The 27,992-nt window shown below is 42.4% G+C and overlaps 1 protein-coding gene across 4 annotated transcripts in view; it reads right to left on the bottom strand.

Moving 5' to 3' along the window:
* The window catches only part of SH3RF2 (SH3 domain containing ring finger 2), a 146,759-nt gene that overhangs the window by 74,342 nt on the left and 44,425 nt on the right, over positions 1-27,992 (bottom strand). For all 4 annotated transcript variants that reach the window (XM_036845498.1, XM_036845500.1, XM_036845499.1 and 1 more), the window contains 2 exons: positions 4,055-4,324; positions 323-418 (listed from right to left, as the gene is read on the bottom strand). In XM_036845498.1, coding sequence (XP_036701393.1) covers positions 323-418; positions 4,055-4,324 — 366 coding nt within the window. The remainder of the gene's footprint in view (positions 1-322; positions 419-4,054; positions 4,325-27,992) is intronic.

Below are 27,992 nucleotides of genomic sequence, written 5' to 3'. Positions count from 1 at the left end.
TTGTTTTAATATTTCATTATAATGAACTCTCAGGTGTGGAATTAATGACTCAAAGGAAATGTACATTTTCAACGTCCTTGATAGGAGTTTGAGTCTGGAAACGAGAGATGGCACCAATTTGTACTCCTATCAGCAGAATGAAAAGGCCCTTTCCCACACTCTTGCCAGAAATGGGTATTATCATCTAGCATCTTTTCTTTCAAGACTTTAGTTAGTTCTGAAATAAGCCTCATATCAAATAGGAATTACTCTCAGGCATCACTGTAGCATATGTATAATTCTGAGTAAGCTCGAATCAGATGTAGACTTGATAGACACGTACCTCTACAAATAAGATTGGGAAGATGCCGACTTTATCTCCTAACTTGCCTTCTGCCCAGTTCTCATCCACTCGGCTGATCACAGTGATGATATCATCCTGAAAGAGAGAAAGTCTCCTGGTTAGCATTTACTGTCAGTTTTCAGGTGCTAAAAGCCTTCCGTGGAGATCAGCTTGGAGTCTCAGATGGTGTAAGGTGCAAGGAATGTAACTCTTTCACAATTTATTTACAAAATCTTCCACTAAAATAATCTTTCTCCATAAAGGGCAGTATTTCGAGGCTTCCCTGGTGGCGCAGTGGTTGAGAATCTGCCTGCCAATGCAGGGGACACGGGTTCGAGCCCTGGTCTGGGAAGATCCCACGTGCCGCGGAGCAGCTGGGCCCGTGAGCCACAATTACTGAGCCTGCGCGTCTGGAGCCTGTGCTCCGCAACAAGAGAGGCCGCGATAGTGAGAGGCCCACGCACCGCGATGAAGAGTGGCCCCCACTTGCCACAAGTAGAGAAAGCCCTCGCACAGAAACGAAGACCCAACACAGCCATAAAATAAATAAAATAATAAATACTTAAAAAAAAAAAAAAGGGGCAGTATTTGGGTCACCAAGACCAAAAGAGGAGTAGAAATAATTTGGAGCATCGAAGAAATCCAATAGGAAAACTTGGAAATGTCTCTAATTTTCCATCACCAGCAGAATCTGGGCTTTTCATTTAAATTAATCTGATGGAGAAACCAAGATGGAAGGGGTAGGGAGATAGACTTTCGGCTTAGCAAAAGGAAGAATGAATTGCATTCTGATTTTGAACACTTTTCAGTGTTCAAAAAAAATTTTTTTTATAAATTATTTATTTGGCTGCGTGGGGTCTTTGTTGCTGCGCGTGGGCTTTCTCTAGTTGCAGCGAGCGGGGGCCACTCTTCGTTGTGGTGCGCAGGCTTCTCATTGCGGTGGCTTCTCTTGTTGCAGAGCATGGGCTCTAGGTGCGTGGGCTTCAGTACTTGTGGCTCGTGGGCTCGAGAGCGCAGGCTCAGTAGTTGTGGTGCACGGACTTAGATGCTCCATGGCCTGTGGGATCTTCCCGGACCAGGGCTCGACCTGTGTCCCCTGCAATGGCAGGCGGACTCTTAACCACTGAGCCACCAGGGAAGTCCCCCTATTCAATTTTTAATGTATCAAACATAAAGTGTCTTTTTATTTGAATGTTTCTTATTACCAAAGGTTATATGGAGATTTGTAGAAACATTTGGAAACACAGATAAGCAAAACAAAGAAAGAATTCTATCACAATATAGATACAACCACTGTTAACATCTTGGTTAACACATTTTCCCCCAGATTCTTTTCTATGAGGATAAAATATATGTACATAGAGACACACTGATTTTTAAAAACTTTTCAGAAAATGTACATAGGCATACAATAAAGTACAAACATTTTTGATGTAAAGCCTGATGAATTTTTTAAATTGAATATATCCACAAAACCCCAACCCAGAGTAAGAGATATAAAATACTTCCAGCACCAAGATGGCTCTTTAGTACTCTTTCCTGTCACATAGCAAGAGGTAGCCACTACTCTGACTCCTAGCAAATACATTCATTTGGCTTATTTTGTATTTCTTACAAATGAAATCATATAGGATACATTGATTTTTCACTTAATATCACATCAGGAATACCTTTCCATGTCTGTACCTGTTATCAATCTAAATCTGAATATTCATCCACTGATCTCTCTGATCTTCTGATCTATGCCCCTTAGTAATACAGACGAATCCAAATCTAAATCCATTACTGCATTATACCTTTTCTTAGATTTCTCTGTCCTTATTGCAACCTGTAATTACATATTTATAGGTTATGATTTCTTTAATGCCTGTCCACCCCATCAGACCATAAACTTCATGTGTGCAGGGCCTGTATCTGTTTTGTTCACTTTTGTCCCTAGGACCTTATATAGCGGCTGCCCTATAGCAGTCAACCAATCATTCTTTTTTTGAATTATTTTTGTTGAGGTATAGTTGATGTACAATGTGATATAAGTTTCAGGTGTACAACATAGTGATTCACAGTTTTTAAACAATCAATATTTCTTGAATGCATGCATGCATGAATGAATAAATGCATGTGTGAATGAACTGAAAAATTTACTGAGACAGAAAATACTAGGAATAAAGGCTTCTGGAGAGAAGATCTTGAGTTTTTTTGGACATGCTGAGTTTAGGAAGACCGTGAGATATCCTAGTGTAGTCTTGGCCTTCAATGGCCTTCCAGAAGGGATCAAATCCTCTCTTCTGTGTCCTCTGTCCTAATTTCCTATTTATGTGTCTGTTCCTTCCAGTAGACTGCTGGCTTCGTGAAGACAGGGATAATGACTCATCACTTTATCCCCAGTGGACAGCTTGGCACATAGATGGATTCAATGAATGAACAAGCAGGTGGGTAAGTGTCCCAGTTTGCAAATTCCCAGAAAAGGGCAAAAAAGCAGGTATTGCTTCCTGCCTATGTCTTCTTCCAGCTGTGTCCCTAGAGCTTAGTGTCTAATGCCTGGCACAAAGTAAATACTCAATAAACGCCTGTGGAATTGAACGGCCCTTCTCCAGCTGTAGTCAAAGTATAAAATTTACAGGTCAGCTACAGAATGACATTCCTTAGGGGACTCACTCTGAGGTGCTAAGACAATAACAAAGATCAGTATTTCAAAATATGGAGGACAGTGGGGTTATCTAGTTTGAGTGAATCTGAAGTAAATCTCATTTGCAGTAGTGATGGAATAAAAATGTTTTACAAAACAAAAGACCTTTCCTGAGCTACTGTAGCAGTGCCACTTGTACTTGTATCTGATCTACTTATCATAAGTAGCGAAGAATGAAAATCACCCCAACTTTGGTTTCTAAGAGAGATTTCAAATGTTTAGGGAATAATAAGTACTGAATACAGTGACTTAAAGTACAGTCGACCCTGCATGTCCGCGGCTTCTGCATCTTCAGGAATCAATGTGTCCTAGAACTAATCCCCCTCAGATACTGAGGGATGGTTGTAGTCTAGACTTTAGTAGACTTGTCCTTACTTGCAAATGCTGAAGAATCATCCAAAAAAAAAGAGAGGGAAAAAACCTTAGGGTAACTAATGTGTTTGGAAAATATATCTTGTAAGAGGTGATTTTTATGTGTAAAGATATTATTATGTTATTTTGTTGTTTGGAGTGTTTTGAATGCAGTGTTTACAAACAAAATAGAGTGTTGTAAATGAGTAGTACTAGGTGATCAGAACTTGGTCAGCGAGAATACCCCTGCAGATACACAATGAAGAGGTAAGATCTGTAGTTCTACACAGCACGCTGTTAAACTGTGTCTGTAATCTTCTGTCCAAGTGTCTGTCTCTCTCACTCCTCTGCCTGAGGGTAGGTGCTGTGACTTGTTCATGCTGTCTCCCCAGTGGCTGCAAAGAACAGGTGCTCAAAAGTGATTGTAGAATGAATGAATGAGTGTACAGATACTTAATTTTGTAGTTGCAATAGAAAAGGTTTGAGGATTCCCATCAAACTCCTATTAGATTTCTCTGGCGACGTTACTACCATATGTTTGAATTATACATACACATTACATATATAGGCACAGATTTATACATTTATGGATAAAATATAATTTTAAAAAATCAGCAAATATTAAACAAACAACTCGAGGTTCTGCCAGTCTTTATGTGGTCACTGGTGACTTTGGTAGCTGCCCAGAATCTTACCTTGAGGAAGGTCAGGCAGTCCTGGTTCTCACTCTTGTCCTTGTTGCGCAGGTCGAAGTTGTAGAGGGCCCGGCAGAGTGGGGGTGGCTGGGGAAGCTGCTTGAGGACCTCTACGGAGCTGGCTGGGAAGATCCCACTGACTCCATTGATTTCCCCCTGGTACCAGTTCTCATCCAACTGTCTCTGGAGGAGGATGACATCTCCCTTATTAAACCTCAGGTCACCGGGATTCTGCCCTCGGTAGTTGCACAAGGCCTTTGCTCGCGGCACCTGCAGTGTCATGGATCAATAAAATATGTATGGCTTAGAGGCTGGAGGGACACAAGGGATCATATTAATAACTAAATACAGGGCACTTCCTATGTGCTAAGTGCCGTACGTGGGTCATCTTGTTTAACCTTTGAGATAGACACTATGATTCCCCTTTCTAAGATGAGGTGACTGAGGCACAGAGTGGTTTAGGAAGTTGCCTAAGGCGACACAGCTGGGAAATGGCAGATATGGGGTTTGAACTCTGACAATCTGATTTTAGAGACCTGTTCTTTTTTTTAAAAATACATTTATTTATTTATTTATTTATTATTGATTTATTTTTGGCTGTTTTGGGTCTTCGTTGCTGCACGTGGGCTTTCTCCAGTTGTGGCGAGCAGGGGCTACTCTTCCTTGTGGTGCGCCAGCTTCTCATTGCGGTGGCTTCTCTTGTTGTGGAGCACGGGCTCTTGGCGCGGGCTTCAGTAGTTGTGGCGTGCGGGCTCAGTAGTTGTGGCTCGCGGACTGTAGACAGCAGGCTCAGTAGTTGTGGCGCACGGGCTTAGTTGCTCCGCAGCACGTGGGATCTTCCCGGACCAGGGCTTGAACCCGTGTCCCCTGAATTGTCAGGTGGATTCTTAACCACTGTGCCACCAGGGAAGCCCAGAGACCCTGTTCTTAATCACTATGCAGGGAACAGGATTTTGGACTTGACTCCACAACTATGTGAACTTGAGTGAGGCTGTGACTCTTTCTGGGAACTGAATACTGATTCTGAATTCTGGTTCCACCTCTTTGCTCTTGTGTGACTGTGGTCAAGTTATTTCATCTTTCTTAAACAACATTCATTTATAAAATGGGGTAATAATAGAATGTCTACCTCATTAGAGTTGCTGTGATGACTAAAAAATATTGATAATGCATTCTGTGTATTGCTTGGTACATAGTATGTGCTCAATAAATGACACCTCTTAGAATTAACACCGTAATGTAGGTCTCAGTGTTGACGGCAAGAAAATTGAGGTGAAAACCCCCTGAAAATAGAAAGTGCTATGTGAGAGTGATGCATTATAATTTGTCTTCAGCCTTGTCTAGAAAGTGTAAACCTCATGTGTGTTTGGATCTTTAGGAAGCACAACCAAGATGAGTTAACAATCAGAAATCAATCATCACCTAAAAAAAAATCAGCTAAAGAATTGTCATTTGTCAAATCGATTGTCAGTCTAAATAATTATTTCAGTCAAATGCATTTCTTTTCCTGATTGAAACTGGTTTCTCCACAGAGAAATGGCCTCACTTTGGTCTTGTTTGAGGTCAGTCTGACAAATGGAAAGTTCTAGTAACTTAGGTTTTATAGAAAGCCCTTCAGTGTCACCTGTGATTGTATTGTATTTTGTACTTTCCTCGGCCATTGGGTGGAGTATTCCCCTCTGCTGGGGACAGTCTTGCTGGGACGTTCAAGGACCTTCAGAGTCTGCAGTGTTCATTTGAAAAGGAATTTCAAGCAGCTTCAGGGTCGAGACAAGACCTGAACGGCATCATATTGCTGATGGGACAGCAGCAGAGCAATGGGTTTCTGCTGGTCCCTGGGGAGTTAGAAAACCACAGGAACATAGCTCATCCTTGGGAAACGAGTGGACAAATGAGCAAAGATGTATGTGCTAGGAGGTTTAACACACTGTTGTAGATAAATGGAATCAGTTGAATAAATTATGATACATCCATACAATGGAAAACCCTACAGTCATTAAAACTGATGATGTTGATCTATAATTAATAACACTGAGAGTTACTCATAATATACTGTTAAGTATAATAGAAGAGATTAAAAACAGTTATATAGACTAGGCTCTCTTTATAAATATACATATATATTTTTTACCTGGGGAAAATGCTAGATGGCTATATACTAACATTTTAAGAGTGGTTATTTCTAAGTGATGAGATTTTTGAATATTAAAAAAAAAGTTTCCCTAAGTGCTTTGCAGTGTCTTCTAACTTTTCAACAATGAAAAAATTGTACTGTCTATTACAATTGGATAGTAAAAAGAAAATGAATGAAGCTGGGGGATAAGAAGTGAAAGGTATGGGAGGAATTTAGGAAGAAAATAAGCCTAGCTGAGTGGGATCAACAAACCATGTAACTACCTTTTGGAGAAGCTTCTCCCTTACCTGAGAAGTAAGCAGGTAGAAGCAGATCGAGAACAGAAGATTTCTGGGGAATGATCTGAATCTGTTAGACTCCCAGGGTTAGACATATCAGGGAATAATAATTGTCCCTAAGCCTTCTCCCAATTTTACATTGTGATATAAATCACATTTTTATGGGTATATGAGCACCTGGCACACACTGGTCACATTTGCCAGGCTTGCTGGCAGCTACATCTGGCCAATGGGATATAAGCAAATTTTAGGAAGTGTCCCTACTGAGAGAGACTGACTTTCTTTTTCTTTCCTCCATTTTGCTATGTGGGATGCAGACACAATTGCTGGCACTCTAGCTGCCATCTTGAACAATGAGGATAAGGGTCACACCTAAAAAGGGGAGAAAGTAGTCTGGGTTGCAGAGCTGCCAGGCAAGTCCTGGGCTACTTTACTTCCAGACTTGTGTCTGAAATCTAAATAAACTTCCATCTTGCCTAATACACTTTTATTTTGGATTCATAAAAGGAAAAGAAAGAAAAGGAAGGAAGAATGAAAAAATCAGGAAAAAAGGGATTGAAGCTCCTTTGACTTTGCATAATAATGATAATATCAATAGCTAATATTTATTGAGTGCTTCCTCCTATGTACCAGATACAGTGCTAAGCACTCCACAATATATTTTATTTAATTCTCACAACAACCTGTGATTAGAAAACTGGGGATCAGAGAGGTTAAAAATTTGCCAAAGTTCATGAAGCTAGAAAGTGGTAGATTTTAGAATTTGAGCTCAAGTATGTCTATTCTCAAGCCCAAGCTCTTAACCACTCAACCAGTGTTTCTCAAAATGAAGTCTGTGGTTTACCTAGATCAGAATCTCGGGAAATGTAAAAAATGCAGACTCTTGGACCCCATCCCTGACCAATTTGACCAGAATCTCTTAGAGGGCAGTTTAAGTAGCTGCATTTTTATCAAACTCTCCCATCCATCCAAGTTTGATGCCGCTGGTCTGAGTTATGTCTTATTCTAACTAAAATGGAGATTTGATGTAGTTTTGTAAATGGCTAAGCTGCTTTTTTCCTTTCTTTTCTGGAAGACATTCCCATACAAGGTGGCTTATGTATTTTAATGACTATTGAGCAAGTATATTAGACTAAAACTGCACAAAATGCTTAAATCTCTTTGAAGAGGCATAAACTTTGAAACCCTGAGATAGTACTAATTGCCTGACCATCTTCATCTTTTCTCTATCTCCCCTCAGTTGAGATAAACTATTGTGGAAACAAACTGTAAATTCTATTTTTAACATGAAGATTCTTTTCATCACCTTTTTTCTTCATTCTCCCCTTTTACTCTCAGTTCTACATTCATACTTATACAAAACATTGGCTTCCATGCTGTAAAGAGGGTGGGGGTGGGGAAGGAGAGAGAAAGAATCTGAAGAGGGGAAGGAAATTAACATTTATTGTGTTTCTGGCAAGCCATAGAAATTTGTCTTACATTATTGCACTACTGCACTTTCCATATACAATACTATCTCATTTATATGAGCTCAAAGCCCTGTGAAGTAGGTTTATCTTCATTTTATTGATGAAGAAACAGAAGTTCTGAGACGGTCAACCTTCAGGCAAAGTCACACAGCCAATGTACAGTGGCCCCGAGACTGACTTCCGTTCATTTGACGTCAAAGCCCTGATTTCTCTTTCATCCCTCTGAAGTCATCTAGTATGTTTTTCCATCATAAAACTCATTTGGGGTTATGTTTTATAATCAAAATCTGAATAGAGTTTGAATGCCATCTGCTTGCTGCTGGCTGTTGGCTGCATGAGCATGAATTATTGAACTCTAGAGCCCTCGCATAAAAGTTAAGCACCTGCCTGAAGAGACTCAGCTGGTTGATTCTATCCAGTCCGCCATGGTTCTCTCAAGGGAAAATAACTCCAAGTTCTGCAGTAGCCATCACCCGTTGTTTTGTTGGGTGAAACAAAACACCACCCCAATTGTTTTCTGTCTCGACAGGTGCAGGAGGGAGGGAACATGGGGATAAAGTGGGTGTGGCGGTCTCACAGCCAGGTCATTACCAAATGTTTCTCCTGGTGTTTTTCAGAAAGCCAGATAATCCAGTGGAAGGCTGTGTGTGTGCCTAAAAAGCTTTCCTTCTCAGAGATTCAAAAGGATTAATACTTCTATGCACCTGTAATTTGTCTATTGATGTGTCACCTCAGTAGGGTGAGGTGAAAGCCACGAGGTCCATGCTTTTGATGGAAGATAAAGCACAGAACCCTGAAATAAGGAAGCAGGGGTATGCAGAGACATTAGTGGTAAAATTATGTTGTAGTAGTTATGTGTGTTGGTAATAAAATGGCAGGCATCCCTTCTCTGAGGATCCACCCATTTGCTCTCCATCTTCTCATGGGCATGTTATTCACTCTGGTCATACCACATACACATGGGTATGTGGCTCAGGCTGGCCAGTTATATAACCAAACGAGGCCCTGTGAAGGCCTTCCTGGGGACAGAACCACCCCCCCCCACCCCCCACCATGTCCCTTGCCTCCTGTTTGTAAAAGAGCTTTAGCCTCCTAGGCCTTGCCTGAGTTCCAGAGAACAAATTCAATCAAAAATGAGAAAATGCAGAAACAAAAACAGTCAAGCGAGACAAAATAATAGTTTAGCCATAATACAAAGTCAAGGACCTTTAGTTCCTCCTTAAGGACTATAAATAATATTTTGGCCATGTCCTTGAGTTGTTTTACAGATACTAAAACCCTCCCCAGGTGAAAAAAGTTAGCTGCATGCTGACCACATACACGTAGACCCCAGACCAGTTAAATCCAAAAGGTTGATGATGTTAACTCCCAAAATACCACTCAGTTACCTCTCCACCAACCAATCAGAAAAATGTCCATGAGCTGATCTGGCACCCTGCAACCCTCTCCCTCACCTTGCCTTGAAAACCCTTCCCTGAAATCCTTCAGGGAGTTTTGGTCTTTTGAGCATTAGCCACCCATTCTCCTTGCTTGGTGTCCTGCAATAAACGCTGCACTTTCCTTCACCACAACCTGATGTCAGTAGATTGGCTTTACTGTGCGGGTGAGTGGACCCAAGTTTGGCTCGGTAACAGAGTGCCCAAATCCTCCTGGCATAAAGCTTGGTACAGGGCAGGCGTGTGCCCCAAATAGGGTCAGTTAGAATCTTCTTTGACGTTTGATATATAGACACCCAAGAAAAGAGTGTTTCTTTTGGATCATGAGCCTGGAGGCGGTAAGCCTTGGACTACCAGTGGTGATATTTCCCAGCCAGCAGACACACCTTCCTGAGTGAAGCTGCAGAAGGCAGCAGAACTAGAGATATTGTGAGATAAACAGGTAAGTAATGGATAGAGCCTTCACAAGAAAATTTGAATGTCTATATCCAACTGTGCCTAAAGGATACACAGTTAAATGAGATGATATCCTCAATGTATTGCTTATTACTGAAACTGCTTGTAGTTATTTTCTGACCCCTGAAACTGAAAAAGTCCTGATTAATACATATTAAAAACCCAGAAACAACAAAACTGCATAAAAATGAAATATCCAAAAAGCAGAATTCAGAAACAGCAGGAGGACTAGCCACCAATGAGCTCTGAGCTTATTTCCAATTGGAAAATAAAGAAGGAGGCATATGGATTGATAACAGGGTAAGAGAAAAGGAGCCCAAGATTGGAATCATCACAGTGATGAGACAAGGGAAAAAGCCGAGCTGGAGTGAGCATTCAACCTGTTCCTGTGTAATGAACTGTTCACCATGCATGAGTGGCACTCCCACTTGTTTAGAAAGAGGCAGGCCTGGTTCTCTACTCCTGGCATCAGATGGGGCCAAAACCAACATGCTGAGCTAACTGCTTACCTCCCTGAGCTGGTCATGAGATGGCCCATCACAGGAGAATGGAGCCAAGAGAAAACACCCTGGCTATCATTCACCAGGCTATTAATTCTCTGCCCGAGAGTTTAGGATTTGTGTCTGAAACACCTCTGAAACTCTGTCTCTGAGCCCTGGACACAAGCAGGTGTTTCATAAATGCTTGGTGAATGAATTTGTGAATTAATCAAGAAACATCTAGGAACTGCCATTCCTGGAGGAAAAGAATGCATATAAGATTAATAAATATGACTGATAATAATTATTGGAAAGATCTAGTGGCATGAGCTAGAAAATAAAAAAGGCGAGTTTGGGTCCTCTTTTCCAAATTTCCCTGAATTTTAACAATTTCATGCTACACATACTCAAAAAGGTTTCCATACCCAAATAAGCTCAGGAATCACTGAGTTGAACAAAATCACACAGGCTCTTTTGCTTACTGGCTTCTCAGAAGTTTTACTCCACTAATGTGACCTTGTATTTGCATCTGGACCACTTTGCAGGATTAGCAGAATGGGCCTGGGGAATGCTGGGTAAAGTAAATGTGACATCCCCCTGTGATTTCATTCCACTCGTGAGGCAAAGGGTCAGCTAACTGTCCTGGGTCCTAACTTCCCAGCTGCTGCTTAGCCAAGTGAGCCATCCTGCATCCCTCCCTCATGTTGGCAACCCTTTTGGATCTGATGTCGGGGGCAAGGGAGCATATGTTAGAAAGTGCTGGCTGGCCCTTGTGCTCGTGTTTCTCTGATGAGGAAGGGGAACACTTCAGTGCTCACTCAACAGCATCAGATCTATCAAGCCTTGACAAATCCCAGACCATCTGCTGCTTGGGGGCTTGAGATCACCAGAAGGTCTGAATCCTGACATTCAAAGGCTTGAGATCACTAGAAGGTCTGAATCTGGACATTCAAAGGCTAGAGATCATCAGAAGGTCTGAATCTGGACATTCAAATTTGAGGCCAGGCTTATGAGACATACCATGTGAGTTTCTTTCCTTCATAGAGAATTTTACTTGTTCAGGGGTGGTACTAGTGTGCAACAGAACACAGATGTTAGAGTCAAGTAAGGTGTTGGTTTGCATTCTGGCTTTTGTGACTTTGGCCAGATCACTTAAGTCTTCCTGATTCTTAGTTTGGATTATCCACAAATTGGGGCTAATACTAATACTTCTTTATGCAGTAAACTCAGCAAGTCTGTATTACCCAAACCCTGCAGATTCCAATGGAAGTTTTGGCCCTTGACCTGGGCCAAAATCTCTAAGCCCCTGGAATATCCTGCCTGACCAGAGAGACTGTTTACCTGGGGTCTTTTTGAGTGCCAACCATGCCAGGCATTGTCTACCTGGTGAAACAAAGATCAAACTTATAAATAAACAAGTATATACATAATTACAAGTTGGAGTAAGTGTTATAGAGGAGAAGAATAGGGAGGTGAGAGACACTGAGGGATGGAAGGAGAACCAGTGCAAGGAAGGTTCTTATTATTGGCCTTATACCTATATCTAAAAGTCTATTCTGTCCTGTGACTTTTGTCATGTACCTCTCTCCTTTTTCTCTCCCCCAAGCCTTTTGTCTCAGCCTCTCTTCTTCTAGTCCTAGGTAGAAACCTGGGAGAGCACAGCTCTCCATTTTCCTTCCTTTTTTTTTTTGTGATTTAAGAAATAATTTAATTTAATTAATTAATTTTTAATACAGCAGGTTCTTATTAGTTATCTATTTTATACACATTAGTGTATACATGTCAATCCCAATCTCCCAATTCATCACCCCCCACCCCCGGCTTTCCCCTCCTTGGTGTCCACATTTGTTCTCTACATCTGTGTCTGTATTTCTGCCTTGCAAACCAGTTCATCTGTACCATTTTTATATGCGTTAATATATGATATTGTTTTTCTCTTTCTGACTTACTTCACTCTGTATGACAGTCTCTAAGTCCATCCACATCTCTACAAATGACCCAATTTCATTCCTTTTTATGGCTGAGTAATATTCCATCATATATATGTGCCACATCTTCCTTTTTTTTTTTTAAACATCTTTATTGGAGTATAATTGCTTTACAATGGTGTGTTAGTTTCTGCTTTATAACAAAGTGAATCAGTTATACATATACATATGTTCCCATATCTCTTCCCTCTTGTGTCTCCCTCCCTCCCACCCGCCCTATCCCACCCCTCTAGGTGGTCACAAAGCACAGAGCTGATCTCCCTGTGCTATGTGGCTGCTTCCCACTAGCTATCTATTTTACGTTTGGTAGTGTATATATGTCCATGACACTCTCTCACCCTGTCACATCTCACCCCACCCCCTCCCCATATCCTCAAGTCCATTCTCTAGTAGGTCTGTGTCTTTATTCCTGTCTTGCCCCTAGGTTCTTCATGACCACTTTTTTTTTCTTTTTAGATTCCATATACATGTGTTAGCATACTGTATTTGTTTTTCTCTTTCTGACTTACTTCACTCTGTATGACAGCCTCTAGGTCCATCCACCTCACTACAAACAACTCAATTTCATTTATTTTTATGGCTGAGTAATATTCCATTGTATATATGTGCCACATCTTCTTTATCCATTCATCTGTCAATGGACATTTAGGTTGCTTCCATGACCTGGCTAATGTAAATAGAGCTGCAGTGAACATGGTGGTACATGACTCTTTTTAAATTATGGTTTTCTCAGGGTATATGCCCAGTAGTGGGATTGCTGGGTCATATGGTAGCTCTATTTTTAGTTTTTTAAGGAACCTCCACACTGTTCTCCATAGTGGCTGTATCAATTTACATTCCCACTAACAGTGCAAGACTGTTCCCTTTTCTCCACACCCTGTCCAGCATTTGTTGTTTTGTAGATTTTCTGATGATACCCATTCTAACTGGTGTGAGGTGATACCTCATTGTAGTTTTGATTTGCATTTCTCTAATAATTAGTGATGTTGAGCAGCTTTTCATGTGCCTCTTGGTCATCTGTATGTCTTCTTTGGAGAAATGTCTATTTAGGTCTTTGGCCCATTTTTGTATTGGGTTGTTTGTTTTTTTAATATTGAGCTGCATGAACTGTTTATATATCTTGGAGATTAATCCTTTGTCCGTCCATTTTCCTTCTTTATCTATCTCCTGCCACTGTGGTTCAGTGGGCACGGCATTCCTTCCTTCCTCCCTTAATCAAATATCAATCAGGCACTGGGAATATGCCAGCCTTCTTTCCCCTGGTCTCTCCTGCTTCCTTCCTGAGTTATCAGGGGTCCTAGGGCAGGAAAAGGGGGAAGGAAGCAGGATTTACGCCAGTGGGCAGAGAAAGAACCATTCATAACCAGCAGCCTCTTTTCAAGGTCACCATTAGCATGCTTTTGTTTTTCCTTCCGGACATTTCTCTGAGATTGCCTGGGGGTGATTTCATTCCCCCATCACAGGAGGTAATCCCAGACATGTTCATGGCCATATTCTTGGCTACCTACATAAGCTGGTTTTTTTTTTTTTTTTTTTTTTTTTTTATAAATTTATTTATTTATTTTTGGCTGCGTTGGGTCTTCGTTGCTGTGCGCGGGCTTTCTCTAGTTGCGGCGAGTGGGGGCTACTCTTTGTTGTGGCGCGCGGGCTTCTCATTGTGGTGGCTTCTCTTGTTGTGGAGCATGGGCTCTAGGCGCATGGGTAGTTGTGGCATGCAGGCTCAGTAGTTGTGGCTTACGGGCTCTAGAGCACAGGCTCAGTAGTTGTGGCGCACGGGCTTAGTTGCTCCAAGGCATGTGGGATCTTCCCGGACCAGGGCTCGAACCCGTGTCCCCTGCATTGGCAGGCGGATTCTTAACCACTGTGCCACCAGGGAAGTCCCATAAGCTGGTTTTTAATACACAGCTTGGGATTGCATTTGAGATGGGCTGGGTGCCAGATCCTGGAGCTGTTCAGTGGCAGAACACTGAATTCTCCAGGGAACCAAAGCATTTTGGTTGCCATCTCTTCTAACAGGAGGGTACAGGGCACCTGTGAGGAAGGGCTGGAGGTGCGTGGGAGCCTGAAGGACAGACGGAAGAGCCATCTCACTCTTCCTGGGAGGCCACTCTGCCCCCTTCCATTTTCTCCATTCCCAGAGAGAGCTTTTCCTGTAGGTGTGGCACTTGGTGGATGAGTCTCTTTCCATATGGCTCAAGAAACTGAGCCAAATCCACCATGCAGAGGGAGGGAAGATGAGTCAAATGACCCTCCCACCACCATCACCACCACTTTTCTGACTTAGGGGGAAAAAAACTGTGGTCACATGTACACTGGCTTTCTCCACCAAGTTGTTTCTCTCTTTCACCTCCACGTGGAGGTTTCTGGAGCTGAAGGAGGAATGACTGGTGACAACATGATTCAGGCAATCAGCAGAACGTTTCTGATAATGGAGCCATCTGGTCTGGGGACTTCAAGTGGCCCATAGATGTAATACACAACTTACAGACTTGGGTCCTTGAGAGAGGCACTGAACCTCTCTGCGCCTTGGTTTCCTCAACTGCAAAGTGAAGAAGGTGAATTTTACCATTCCTTCAAATGCTAATGATAATGGGATATTAAGTGAACGATCAGAGTTCCAGGAGTATCTTTAGAATATGCTAGAAATAAGGGCGATGGATGAGATGAAACCAAATTGGCAAAATAACTTTTTTGTATTTTATTTATTTATTTTTATATAGCAGGTTCTTATTACTTATTGATTTTATTCATATTAGTGTATACATGTCAATCCCAATCTCCCAATTCATCACACCACCACCCCTGCTTTCCCCACTTGGTGTCCATATGTTTGTTCTCTACATGTGTCTTTCTGCCTTGCAAACTGGTTCATCTGTACCATTTTTCTAGATTCCACATATATGCATTAATATGCGATATTTGTTTTTCTGACTTACTTCACTCTGTATGACAGTCTCTACGTCCATCCACGTCTCTACAATGACCCCAAATTGGCAAAATATTGATAATCATTGAGATTTAAGTCATGGTAGAGGCAGTTTATTCCACTACTCTCTCTGCTCTTGTGTACGTGGTCCTCCTAGAATGGCTGGTGAGTAAAGGTGCCACCGCAGGACAGGCTGTGGTGAGGAGTGAAGGGATGTGAGTGCCCCAGAACCACGGGGAAAGTGACTTTGGAGAGGAGAGCTGAAGTGGCTGGGCTTGTCCTCTACTGTCCAAAAGTTACATCTGGATTTCAAATGCTTTACTTTTTTTTTAACATCTTTATTGGAGTATAATTGCTTTACAATGGTGTGTTAGTTTCTGCTGTATAACAAAGTGAATCAGCTATACATATACATATATCGCCATATCTCCTCCCTCTTGCGTCTCCCTCCCACCCTCCCTATTCCACCCCTCTAGGTGGTCACAAAGCACCGAGCTGATCTCCCTGTGCTACACGGCTGCTTCCCACTAGCTATCTATTTTACATTTGGTAGTGTATATATGTCCATGCCACTCTCTCACTTTGTCCCAGCTTACCCTTCCCCCTCCCTGTGTGCTCAAGTTCATTCTCTACGTCTGCGTCTTTATTCCTGTCCTGCCCCTAGGTTCTTCAGAACCTTTTTTTTTAGATTCCATATATATGTGTTAGCATATGGTATTTGTTTTTCTCTTTCTGACTTACTTCACTCTGTATGACAGACTCTAGGTCCATCCACCTCACTACAAATAACTCAATTTCGTTTCTTTTTATGGCTGAGTAATATTCCATTGTATATATGTACCACATCTTCTTTATCCATTCATCTGTCGATGGACACTTAGGTTGCTTCCATGTCCTGGCTATTGTAAATAGAGCTTCAGATGCTTTACTTCTTAAATAGCCTCCTCCTCTCTGACTTGGGGGTTTGTGTCTGTGTACCTATTTACACTTATTTGCCCTTTAATTTGGTGATACCCAAAGAAAAAGTCTACATGACTCTTGTTGAAAACAGCAAGCCCTGGGAAGTTAGAAATCTTCCCTCTCAGTTCGGCTGTCCTTGAGACAGGATTGTCAATACCAGGACCTCCTGCAAATCTGCAGTGTATCTGCCTCTTTGAAATCAAAATTCAGAGCATGCTCTCCTTTACACCAAATGGAACAGATGTGAACTTACAGGAGAAGTACCCTGCCTGCCTATAGAGCTGGACCCCATTTTAGGAGTGAGTGGCTGGACATCAGAGAGATAGTAAAGACCCACATGTCATCTGTCACACTGAGCACAGGATTGTTCCAGTGGAAAGCTTGAATTGAGAGAAACCCTCTGAAAGTCCCTGAGAAATGGAGAGCGTTTCCAAGGATTAAGCCATAGAAGTATTACAGCAGCTATTTGCAATCATATTCCACAGTGAGATAAAGTCACTAGTCCTCCCAGGAATATGAGATACTGCAGAATATGCGGACAGTTCTTTTTTGTCTGTAAGGTCTTATCCAGATAGGTGCCAATATCTTTGGCATTGCCTCTATGTCTTCTGCATCTTGGTCTTTAGAAAGCCTTTGCTGTTTCTTCCCATAAGGTTGAGTTGGGCTTCTTTTTTTAGTGAGCCACTGCACCCTACACTTCCCCTGACACAGCACTCATCACTTTGTATTGTAATTGCTGGTTTACTTGTCTGTTTGTCCACCAGATTTGAACTCTACAGCAGCAGGGTCTATGATTTGTCCATCTTTATACCACTCACACGTGGCAAAGCAATGGTATCCACTCATTCATTCAACACAAATGTTCCGAATGCCTACAGCACATCATACAGATGCAGTCTCTGCCTTTATGGGATTTACATTCTAGCGGCACCTAGTAAGAACTCAGTAAGTATTTGTTGAATGAATGAATGAATGAATTTTAAGCCACACCATGCCACTTAAACCCAACTCCAACTTTGATATTTTGCCATCTCTGCTCCTGACATAAAATTCCAACAAGCCCAACTAGTTATTTTTCCAGGATTGGGGCGTATCCAGGCAGGCTAGCCACAGATAAAAATAGTATTTTTACAGGTCATCCTTTAAAAAGGCCCTATTACATAAAATGTGCTTTGAGCTATGTCCGTATCCCCATTTTTCCAACGGATACCTGCCTTGGAGCCTCCCATTGCCGAAGACTTTTTCTTGCCTACATGTCCTCTTCATCAAGTGTCTAGTTTCCACTACAGGAAGCCATGATGAGTGACAAAAAAACGCCAGCTGGCAGTGCCAGGAAAGGGAGCAGAGGGAAGCAAGGAGATATCTTTTTCTGCCTGTTCGGAACATTGAAATCCAATTTCTCGCTGGCCACATGAGCCAAAGAAAGCAGCTCCTAACAGCTGTTGATCTGAGAGGCTCCAATCTCATCTCTGTGACCCGGGTGCCACTGGCACTCCTCAGGCACGTCTGGGGATGAGTTGGCATGAAGGAATGGCCCTGCTGTTCTCTTCCCTGAGGACTGGCTTTGGGTGGGCCTGTTTCAGATGGCAGAAAAAATGATAGACTCACTCTGTGAAAACTCTTCTTTGTCGTGGATGGACATTCCTTGATAATTGCTGCCCCAGGGTTCCTCCTCTTTCTATTCCTTTCATTCTCACTTGGTGGTGTGCTGGTAAACCAGCTCTCCAACAAAGAAAAAAAAAGGCTCTGACTTGTAGTATTTGCCAATTTCCATGGTGTAAATACTCCTATCTGGACTACCAACCTGGCGCTGCTGAATATGGAGTTGGGAAGACAGGAGACATGTGCGTTATTGTCTTTCGTGGGCCCTTAGGGACCAGGTCCGACACCACGACACAGCTCCTTAATTCACGCTTGCTCAAGGGGTGCAAGATTGTACAGAACAGCACGGTTGTCTTTCTACAGCTGGGATTTTAGGATGTGGTTTGTAAAATACTTCTGCATCTGTTGGGTCACTGCGCTCTAACCACAACACTGCACGGTAAGAATTATTATGCCTATCTGGTGGAGGAAGAAATTGAGGCACAGGAATCTAGGACTTGCCTCAGCTCCGAGAGCTGGGATTTGCTCAGACCCTGTCTCTCCACTCTTAACCCTAGTCGTTCTCCTACCACACTGCCCACTGCAGCCCAACCGCACATCTTTCTGTACTACCAATGCCTCATGCATGGCTACTTCTTACATTCTTCCAGAATGTTCTTTAAGCATCCCACCCTCTTCCTCTCCTGCCCACCTGCTACCTGTTTTTTCGGTCTCAGCTGAAACGGTATGTCCCTAAGTGTCCGTGTCAAGGGCAGGGATCTCTTCCGGGTACTTTAATGACACTGTCTAGCACAGCACCCCCGTGCTCCCACCGTGGTATTTGTTAAATGGCTTGTTTATGGCTCTTCCTCCTCCATCAGACTGTAAACTTGGTGAGGGCAGAAACTTTTAATGAGCTCACCTTGTTCCTAGTGCCAAACACAGTGTCTGGCCCAATAAGTATTTTTAGAATGAATGAATCCATGAATGATGGTCCCCTAACCCCAAATTCACAGAATGCTTTTTGTTTTCTATACTATCTCCTATCAAGACCCCAAAGAATACATTTCCTCATAGATTGGTTGAGGTTTTCTCAGGAAGCCGGGGAGGTTTCTGCTAGAATGCACAGCCAGCCAGACGGCTCCGTTGTCGGTGGCAGCTGCTCCCCTCCCCTGCCTTGCTGTGGCCCCTGTGGGCTTTGCCAAGTGTCACAGAAGTCAGCTGAGAAACCTATTTGGTGTGGTCTGAAATGTGCTCATTACACACATGCCATGACAAAGACACAGGCAGGAAGAAGGCTCCAGCCAGAAACACCTGCACCTCTGGGAGAGGAGGAATGTTTAGGAATATTCTGGAACCAGCATGTCCTGTAATTGCAAGACTGAGCCTTCTGAATTAGCATTGATTCCTCTCAATTTCCCTCTGAGGAGGCAGGAAAGGGTCAGGGCTGCTTGCACGCTGGGAGCTGCTGACCTTTTAGCATCACAGAATCTCATACATACCTGTGGCGCGCTCATCACAAACATCTAATCATCGTCTGTAAACACAGGTGGCTGCCGCTTAAAACAGGCAGGAGTAGTCTGGCCCATGTGAGTGACTTCCCTTATATTACCTGAGCCTACCTAGTAACACAGACTTTAGGGTGTTCATCACTGCTCTTGAGCACAGATGAGGAAAAAATAATTTAATAATCATAGAGGATCTGATGATGCCTCTAGAAGCATTCTGTGCAAAGAGCTGTCTGTGATGATGGAAGTGTGCTCTTCCGTACTGTCTTATACAGTAGCCACCAGCCGTACATGGTTACTGAGCACTTGCCGTATGGCTAACGTGATGGAGAAACTGGATTTTAGATTTTATTTATTTTTAATTCGTTTAAATGTAAATAGCCACATGTGGTTAGTGGCTACTACACTGTACAGCATAGCTCTAGATCTAACAGTTACAAGATATACAGAAGACTGGAGACATATTAAGTGACACCCCCCCCCCCCACAAAATAAACAAATGCCACAACAGGGATGTAATAAGAAAAAATCAGAAAGTGGGAAACTCTAAGACAAATGACCCAATTCCTCTAATGAGTATATTGCAAGGAATAAAAGAAGACAGTGTGTGTGTGTGTGTGTGTGTGTGTGTGTGAAACAGAGAGATTTAAAGACATGTAAGAAGCATATGAACCAAGTGTAATGTGTGGACCTTGGTGGATCCCGATTCAAACAAACCAATTATTAAAAACTTCTGAGACAATTGGGGAAATTTGAACACTGACTGGGTATTTGATGATATCAAGGAATTTTTAGATGTGATATGGTATTGAGGCTATGTTTAAAAAAAAGAGTCCTGGGCCTTCCCTCGTGGCATAGTGGTTAAGAATCCACCTGCCAATGCAGGGGACATGGGTTTGATCCCTAGTCTGGGAAGATCCCACAAGCCCCAAGCAACTAAGTCCATGCACCACAACTACTGAGCCTGCGCTCTACAGCCCGCAAGCCACAACTACTGAGCCCGTGAGCCACAACTACTGAAGCCCACGTGCCTAGAGCCTGTGCTCCACAACAAGAGAAACCACCTCAACGAGAAGACTGTGCACTGCAACGAAGAGTGGCCCCTGCTCGCCACAACTAGAGAAAGCCCGCGCACAGCAACGAAGACCCAACGCAGCCAAAAAAAAAAAAAATTAAAAAAACGATCAATATTTTTTTAAAAAGAGTCCTTATCTTTTAAAGGTAACTATTGAGTTGTTTACAGATAAAAGAGGATGATATATGAGCTTTATCTCAATTTAATCTAGTGGAGGGAGAAAGTGGGGTATAGATGAAATAAGATTGTTGATAATTGTGGAAGCCAAGTGATGGCTACACAGCAGTTCACTATTATTAGTTTCTTTGTTTATTTTTATTAGTTATCTATTTTATACATATTAGTGTATATATGTCAATCCTGATCTCCCAGTTCATCCCACCACCCGCTCCCTCCGCTCTCCCCCCTTGGTGTCCACACGTTTGTTCTCTACATCTGTGTCTCTATTTCTGCCTTAAAATTGTTGATAATTGTGGAAGCCAAGTGATGGCTACATAGCAGTTCAGTATTATTATTTTCTTTGTTTTTTATATCAAGAAACTTTCATAATAAAAAGTTTTAAAAATTATCAGAGGAATGCCAATGTTGGTGAGAGTATGGACAAACAGGCACATTCCTTCTTTTGTTTTAAATTAAAGTATAGTTGATTTACAATGTTATGTTAATTTCTGCTGTACAGCAAAGTGATTCAGTTATACATATACATACATTCTTTTTTTAATATTCTTTTCCATTATGGTTTATCATAGGATATCGAATATAGTTCTCTGTGCTATACAGTAGGACCTTGTTGTTTATCCATCCTACATATAATAGCTTACATCTGCTAACCCCAAACTCCCACTCCATCCCTCCCCCAACCCCCTCCCCCTTGGCAACCACAAATCTGTTCTCTATATCCATGAGTCTGTTTCTGTTTCATAGATAGGTTCATTTGTGTCATATTTTAGATTCTACATGTGAGTGATATCATATGGCATTTGTTTTTCTTTCTGACTTCACTTAGTATGACAATCTCTAGTTGCATCCATGTTGCTGCACATGGCATTATTTCACTCTTTTTTATGGCTGAGTAGTATGCCATTGTATATGTGAACCACATCTTCTTTATCCATTCATCCGTCAATGGACATTTAGGCTGTTTCCATGTCTCGGCTATTGTGAATAGTGCTGCATGTATAGGGGTGTATGTATCTTTTTGAATTGAGTTCTGTCTGGGTAAATGCCCAGGAGTGGGATTGCTGCGTCATATGGTAGTTCTATTTTTAGTTTTCTGAGGAACCTCCAAACTGTTCTCCATAGTGGCTGTACAAACTTACATTCCCACCGACAGTGTAGGAGGGTTCCCTTTCCTCCACACTCTCTCCAGCATTGTTATTTGTAGACTTTTTGATGATGGCCATTCTGACCGGGATGAGGTGGTACTTCACTGTAGTTGTGATTTGCATTTCTCTAATAATTAGCAATATCGGGCATCTTTTCATGAGGCACCTTTCTTCTTGAATGCTGGGAGCTTTAATTTCACATTGAGAAGTCAGTTTGGGTACTCTGATCCAGATTTAAACTAGGTGTTCTTTTTGACCCAGAAATCCTAGTTTTAGGAATTTCTCCTTCAGACATGTGCAAGAATCTATAAAATACTGTGGAGTGGAGAATCATTTATATGAATGAAGAATTGGAAACAGCCTAAATGTCTTTCAGTCATGAAGTGGTTAAATAAATGCTGGTATGTAGCCACTGTGGAGTGAGTGACAAAAGCTTGAGAGAGAATGACATAGATTGATATGGACCGCCATCAGAAAGATGTCCATGATATACTCTTAGGTTAAAAAGAAAAGAAAATTGCAAAAAAATGACCCGATATAAAATGACATATGTGTATGTGTACATATATCAGTGTATAAGCACAGAGGAAGCCTGGGAAAAAGGCTTGCCAAATTGGGGAGGGGAGGAGCTTACATCTGTCCCACGAATAATGAACAGCTAGCTGGCTCTTCCATCAGACAACCTGGCAGCTCTGGTCTGAATGTTGTGTCCCCCGCAAATTCATATGTTAAAATCCTATCCCCCAAAGATGATAGAATTAGGAAGTGGGGCTTAGGTCATGAGGATGGAGCCTTCATGAACAAGATTAGTGTTTCTGTAAAAAAGACTCCACAGAGCTCCCCAGCTCTTCTGCTATATGAGGACACAGTGAGAAGACAGGGGCTATGAACCAGGAAGAGGATTCTCACCAGAACGAGACCATGCTGGTATCTTGATCTTAAACTTCCCAGCCTCCAGAACTGTGAGAAATAAACTTCTGTTGTTTATAAGCCACGTGGTCTGTGGTATTTGTTATAGCAGCCTGCATGGACTGATACTGGCCCTTCCTCCCAGGAGAAAATGAATGTAGCATCTGTGACTGAGAAGTTTCTTTCAGCACAAACTGTTGATCCCTCCTTCCAAAGTGGAGAGGCGTTTAATGAGTTCATTTCTATGGTGATAATAGCTACCAGTTACTGAGCGACACCCTGTGCCCAGCATCATGCAGAGAAGTCTACACACAGGTGCTAAGAAGTCTCTCACCCACAGGCTCTCCCACTTGCTAGCTGTGTGACCTTGGACTAGTTCTTTCAGCTGTTTCCTCATATATAAAATGGAAAGAATAATAGTACCCAACTCATGGGTATGAGAATTGAGTGAGATAATGCATATTAAGTGCCTGGTACATATAAGTACTCTTATTATTTTTTCACTTCAACATTCCAACATTCCACTTACCCTACGAGGTAAATACTAAATCCGTCCATTTGACAGATGAGAAAACTGAGTCTTAGAAACAGTGGTGTGCTGGCATCAGCTTGAATGGGTTTATGAGAACTAACTGTTAAATTTTCATGAATTTTTTGAGTTAGTTGACCATCATGTGGGTAGCTTGAAATTAGCTGAGATGGGAGTATATACACCATGGAAACTGGCAAACACTACATTTCCCACCGAGCTGTTTGTTAAACATTTACCAGCACACTATTGCTTAGAGCAGTTAAGTAACTTGTCTAAGCCCCATGGCTGGTGAGAGGCAGAGCCTGGATTGGAGCCCTGCTCTACGCAACTCCAAACATCTTAATGTTTAGATATGCCTTGTTTGAATAAGTCTCTCTTTACGAGTTAGAATTCCCATCTCCTGGACAAAGCTAGTAGGATCATGCTCATCAATGTCATGTCCCTAGAAACGTGGTTCTCAAATCTTAGGGCACCTCAGATTCACCTGAAGGGCTTGTTGAAACACAGATTGCTGGGGATCTCAGAATTTCTTATGCATTTTGGGTGGGGTTCAATAATTTGTGTTTCTAACCAGTTCCCAGGTGATGCCGTTGCTGCTGGTCTGGGGACCGCACTTGGGGAACTACTATTCTAGTGCAAACTCTGAAGCTTTGTGCTATATATCTTGCCATAATCTTAGTGGCTTTACCAGTTCTTCTCTGATCTAAAGATGGGAGGATTTAGACAGTGGTTCTAGGCCCAGAGCTTTCTACAGGAGACCATTTTGGTAAGATATTTGTGCTCCCAGCAGTCTGAGCACAAGAAAGCAGGAACCAAATCTTGGTGCCTCTCTCTCCAGTTGGCCCCCATTTAGCTCTGGCAGGTATCCCAGCAACCTGAGTTGCTCCCCACACACAGCGGGAGGCAAATGAAAAAAGAAACATTTCAAAGTCTATCTTTAAAGGCTGGCAGAAAGCTGCCCTATAATTACACTAAGTGAACTAGTTACAACTTCTCTCGTATTGATGTAGGATTATTAAGAGATTGCTCACACAGCCCTGTGGAATTCAACTAATGAATTTAGAGATTTTTTTTGTTAAACCACCCTTCTCTTCTAACCACTTCCTGCCTCTTAAATATGATAGAAAACCAAAGCAGGAAGGAAAATGAAGTAAATCCTGAATTAATGTTCCTGATCGAAACATGATCGCTGCTTTCAGAAAAGCATAAGTTTCCTAGCCTAATGTTCTAACTTAAGTATTCATTTTTTGGTAAATGGGGAAGAAAGCAAGAGGACATGGAGTTACATATAAAAACTCACCTGTGGACCTCACTTCAAAGGAATCTAGAGAAGCTAGGATGGGGATTTGGCTATCCCAAGGTTGCACAGATGTAATTCATTCTCCCAGCAATGATATTCTGTGGACACGCCAGCCAATGGTGTATAGAAGGAAACAGACCAGGCCAATGGACTGTGGTGGGCCACTTTTATAATCCTGAGCTTGGGAGACAGGACAGACCCTCTTGCCTTAAAATGTACCACAGGCTTATACCATTTAGATTTGCTTTGAATTAGGAAATCAGGGAATATGATTCCAGGAATATGAATTCTTTTTTTAAAATATCTTAAATTTTATATTGGAGTATAGTTGATTTACAATGTTGTGTTAGTTTCAGGTGTACAGCAAAGTGACCCCGCCATAAATATACATATCTCTATTCTTTTTCAGGGGAATATGAATTCTTGCCGGCAGTTGGAATCCCAGTTTCTTGAGAGTAGGCAGTAAATCTTATTAATCTTTGTAGCTCCATATTCCTGAGCACATAATTAGAGTTCAGTACACTCAACAAATGCTTATGAGTGACAGAATGTTGTTGTGGAAAGAACAAGGGCTTTAGAGTCAGAGCGATTTGCATTCAAATGCCAACTATATCTCCAACTCTCTGTGTGACCTTAAGCAAGTTATTTAGCCTCTTTGACACTCAGCTTCCTCATCTGTAAAATGGAGGTCAATCAGTCCATGAAATTTACTGAGTGCCTGTGTGTGCTGACACAGTTTTGGACACTGGGGCACGTCAGTGAAGCAGCCAGAATTTCTGTCCTCAGGGTGTATGTAATATCAGAGCCCCTGTCTCAATTTGCCTCTCACGGAGCCCAGATATGAGACAAGGGTCAGAGTTCCTGGGTTCAAATCCTGCCTTGGCCACTAACTAGCTGTGACATCTCAGCAAGTGAACGGTCATAGGACCAGCCCTATGGGGATGCTGTCAAGATCCCTCCACCACATATCTATGCATGCCTTTTTGTATATTTGGGCAGATAAGTTACACAGAGAGGCACTCCTACCAAGCAGCTGATGTGGTCGCATTTCAGGGTTTGGTAAGCAGAGGTTGGATTCAGCCTCCGGTATACCTCCTTGGCTGGGTACCATGTGCAAAAACACGTAAAGCTCCTAGAAGAGCAGCTGGCTACTTTAATCAATAAATGCTATCTTTCATTATCATAGGTGTATGATGAGAATTTAATGCAAGGAAGGCATCTACAGTATATAGTTGGTGTTCAATAACTGTTAGTTTCCTTCCTCGGAGTCTGTGGGAAAATAGTAAACATATATGTCAGAACAAAGTATAGGTGATGGGCAACCATAAGCTATCTTGTTTTTCCTTTTGTTATAGTAGGTGCAGGAGGTAGTTTGACCTAAGAAAAAGAGCTCTGGGCTAGTAATCAGAAGACTTGGGTTCTGGCCCCTGCTCACCCATTGCTTGTCTCTAGTTGTCCCAAGTGACCTTCACCAAGCCTCAGTTTTCTCATCTGTGACTGAGATGAGGGTGTGGGTTGGCCTAGGTCATGTGCTGGTATTATGACATGAATGTACTTCATTTGAACAAGTTCTTGCTTTGCCTAGTCTGTGTATAGACAAAAGGGTATGAGCCAGACTCTGGAAGGTGGCGAGTGGGTAAGTCTTAGAGTGACTTTCTGTTCTAACATGCTTTATAAAACACAAATTGAAATGACAGGACTTGCCCAGGATCACACAGTGGGTCAGCTTTTGATCGTTTCAAATGACCTCAACTTAGAGAACCATGGGGAGAACTGGATGGAGAGCCTAGCTGTCAACTAGATGGCTTAGGCATGTGAGCTTCTCTTTCAAGTTCTAGGCTTGCTTGGGATAACTGGGTTACAGTGGTGAAATCGCTTCTGCTCAATTCCGTCTAAGAGGATGTCCGGCTCAGATATTTTATCAGTCATTGACTAATATCTTTCACTTCTCACTGACTTTTCCCGTTAGAACAAGGCTATTCAAATTCCCAGTCAAGCATGAATAAGGCAATCTTTCTGTCAATTTAGGAAGTGAAACTATGGCAAGGTGTTTTCTAAGAGTTAGTGATATTAGCCTTTAGGCAAGTGCATTTCAATTGAAAATCCCTTTTTGTTTTCCTTTCTTAACTCCATTAGTCTGTCAAATAGCGAATGAAAGTCATTACTTATCATTTAGTGTTTGCTGTGGATCAGGAAGCAGGCTAAAGTTCATTTAGATGTAATATCTTATTCAGTCTTTATAACCAGCCTATGAGGCAGGTATTACTGTTATTTTATAGGCAAAGAAATCTGAAGCTCAGAGAGGAGGAGTAACCTAAGGTCACACAGCTGATAAGTGGTGGAGTCTGAGGACAAAGCCCAGCTTCTTTCATCTGCAGCATCCTACATTTATTAATGAGCCCTCTCTATGTAGTGTTACAGGAGTGGCTTCCCTGTTGTACTTGCTTAATATTCCAGGTCAATTAATTCCCCAAATGTTTACTAAAATCCATCACGTGTAAAGGGAAATTCTTGATCAGTATGCATGTGACCTGTCACTGTCTTACTCAAGTTGCACAGTTAAGTATTTGTGTACGCTGTTCACTGCAGGTGTCTAACTTTTCAAAAAAGTCAACACCCTTCATTCCTCATCGAGTGCCTGCTATAAGTTACATTTATTGGTTAGTTAGTACTATGTCCTAATGCAGCATCTCCTCTAAGCCTCACAATAGTCCATGAGATAAGTCCACTTATCATCCCAGCCCTCAGATAGGGACGTGAGGCACAGAGCAGGGATCTGTCCGCAGCACCGCAGCTTGTAAATGGCAGGGGCCGGGTATGAGGACATAATGTCTTCTGTTTCCTTGGACTCTCTGCTGAGGGTCCAGTGGCCCTGTGTAAAGTTTGAACTCAATTCAAGTTTATGGCTTGGGTAGACTCCAGCAGGGTTGACTGTGAACCATAAGATCAATGGTTTTACTCATCTCTCCCTCTGGGCAGGTGGGGACCAGCTGGGGGCTTTGTCAAGTCAAACAGCGCAGGAGGCAGGGGCGGGGACTAGCCATACTGCCTGCCCCAAATTGGTGCAGGGGGGCCTATTTCGAAACCCTTCCTTTCCCCCATACTGCTTGCTGTGAGTCACCTTTTGTCAGGGGCAGGAGGCTTCCTGTGCAGCCTGCAGCTGCCCCTTTCAGACAGCTGAGGGGAGTCGGGGTATGCCGTGTTCAGCCATCCTTCTTAGAGCAAGACAATGCTAGTTCCAAGGACTGATGCTGAGCAGCGCTTTTGGAGCCATCGTGGTGAAGTGGCTATTGGGAAACTTGAGCTCCAGTGTCACTTGGGAAGGACGGAGTGCCCAGGAATAGAACGGGACATTGCAACTGAGTCGTGAAAAACAAGCCCAGGCTCCGGCCCAGCTCCTGGGCCCAGATGTGCTCCTGCAGAAATTCGGCAGAACTTGGGTATAGGACGCTGCCTGTTTGAGCTGGCGTCTCCAAGGTCCCGAGCGCACCTTGGCTGTAGTGCTTCGCTCTAGGTTCTGAAAAACCCAGATGGGCCAGAAAAGGGTTCAGAAGCCTGAGACTCATCAATGGTCCCAACCAG

The sequence above is a fragment of the Balaenoptera musculus genome, chromosome 3, assembly GCF_009873245.2.
Source record: "Balaenoptera musculus isolate JJ_BM4_2016_0621 chromosome 3, mBalMus1.pri.v3, whole genome shotgun sequence".
NCBI classification, from domain to species: Eukaryota; Metazoa; Chordata; class Mammalia; order Artiodactyla; family Balaenopteridae; genus Balaenoptera; species Balaenoptera musculus.
The sequence above is the reverse complement of the archived record's forward strand: the minus strand, read 5'-3'. Positions and strand labels throughout refer to the sequence as shown.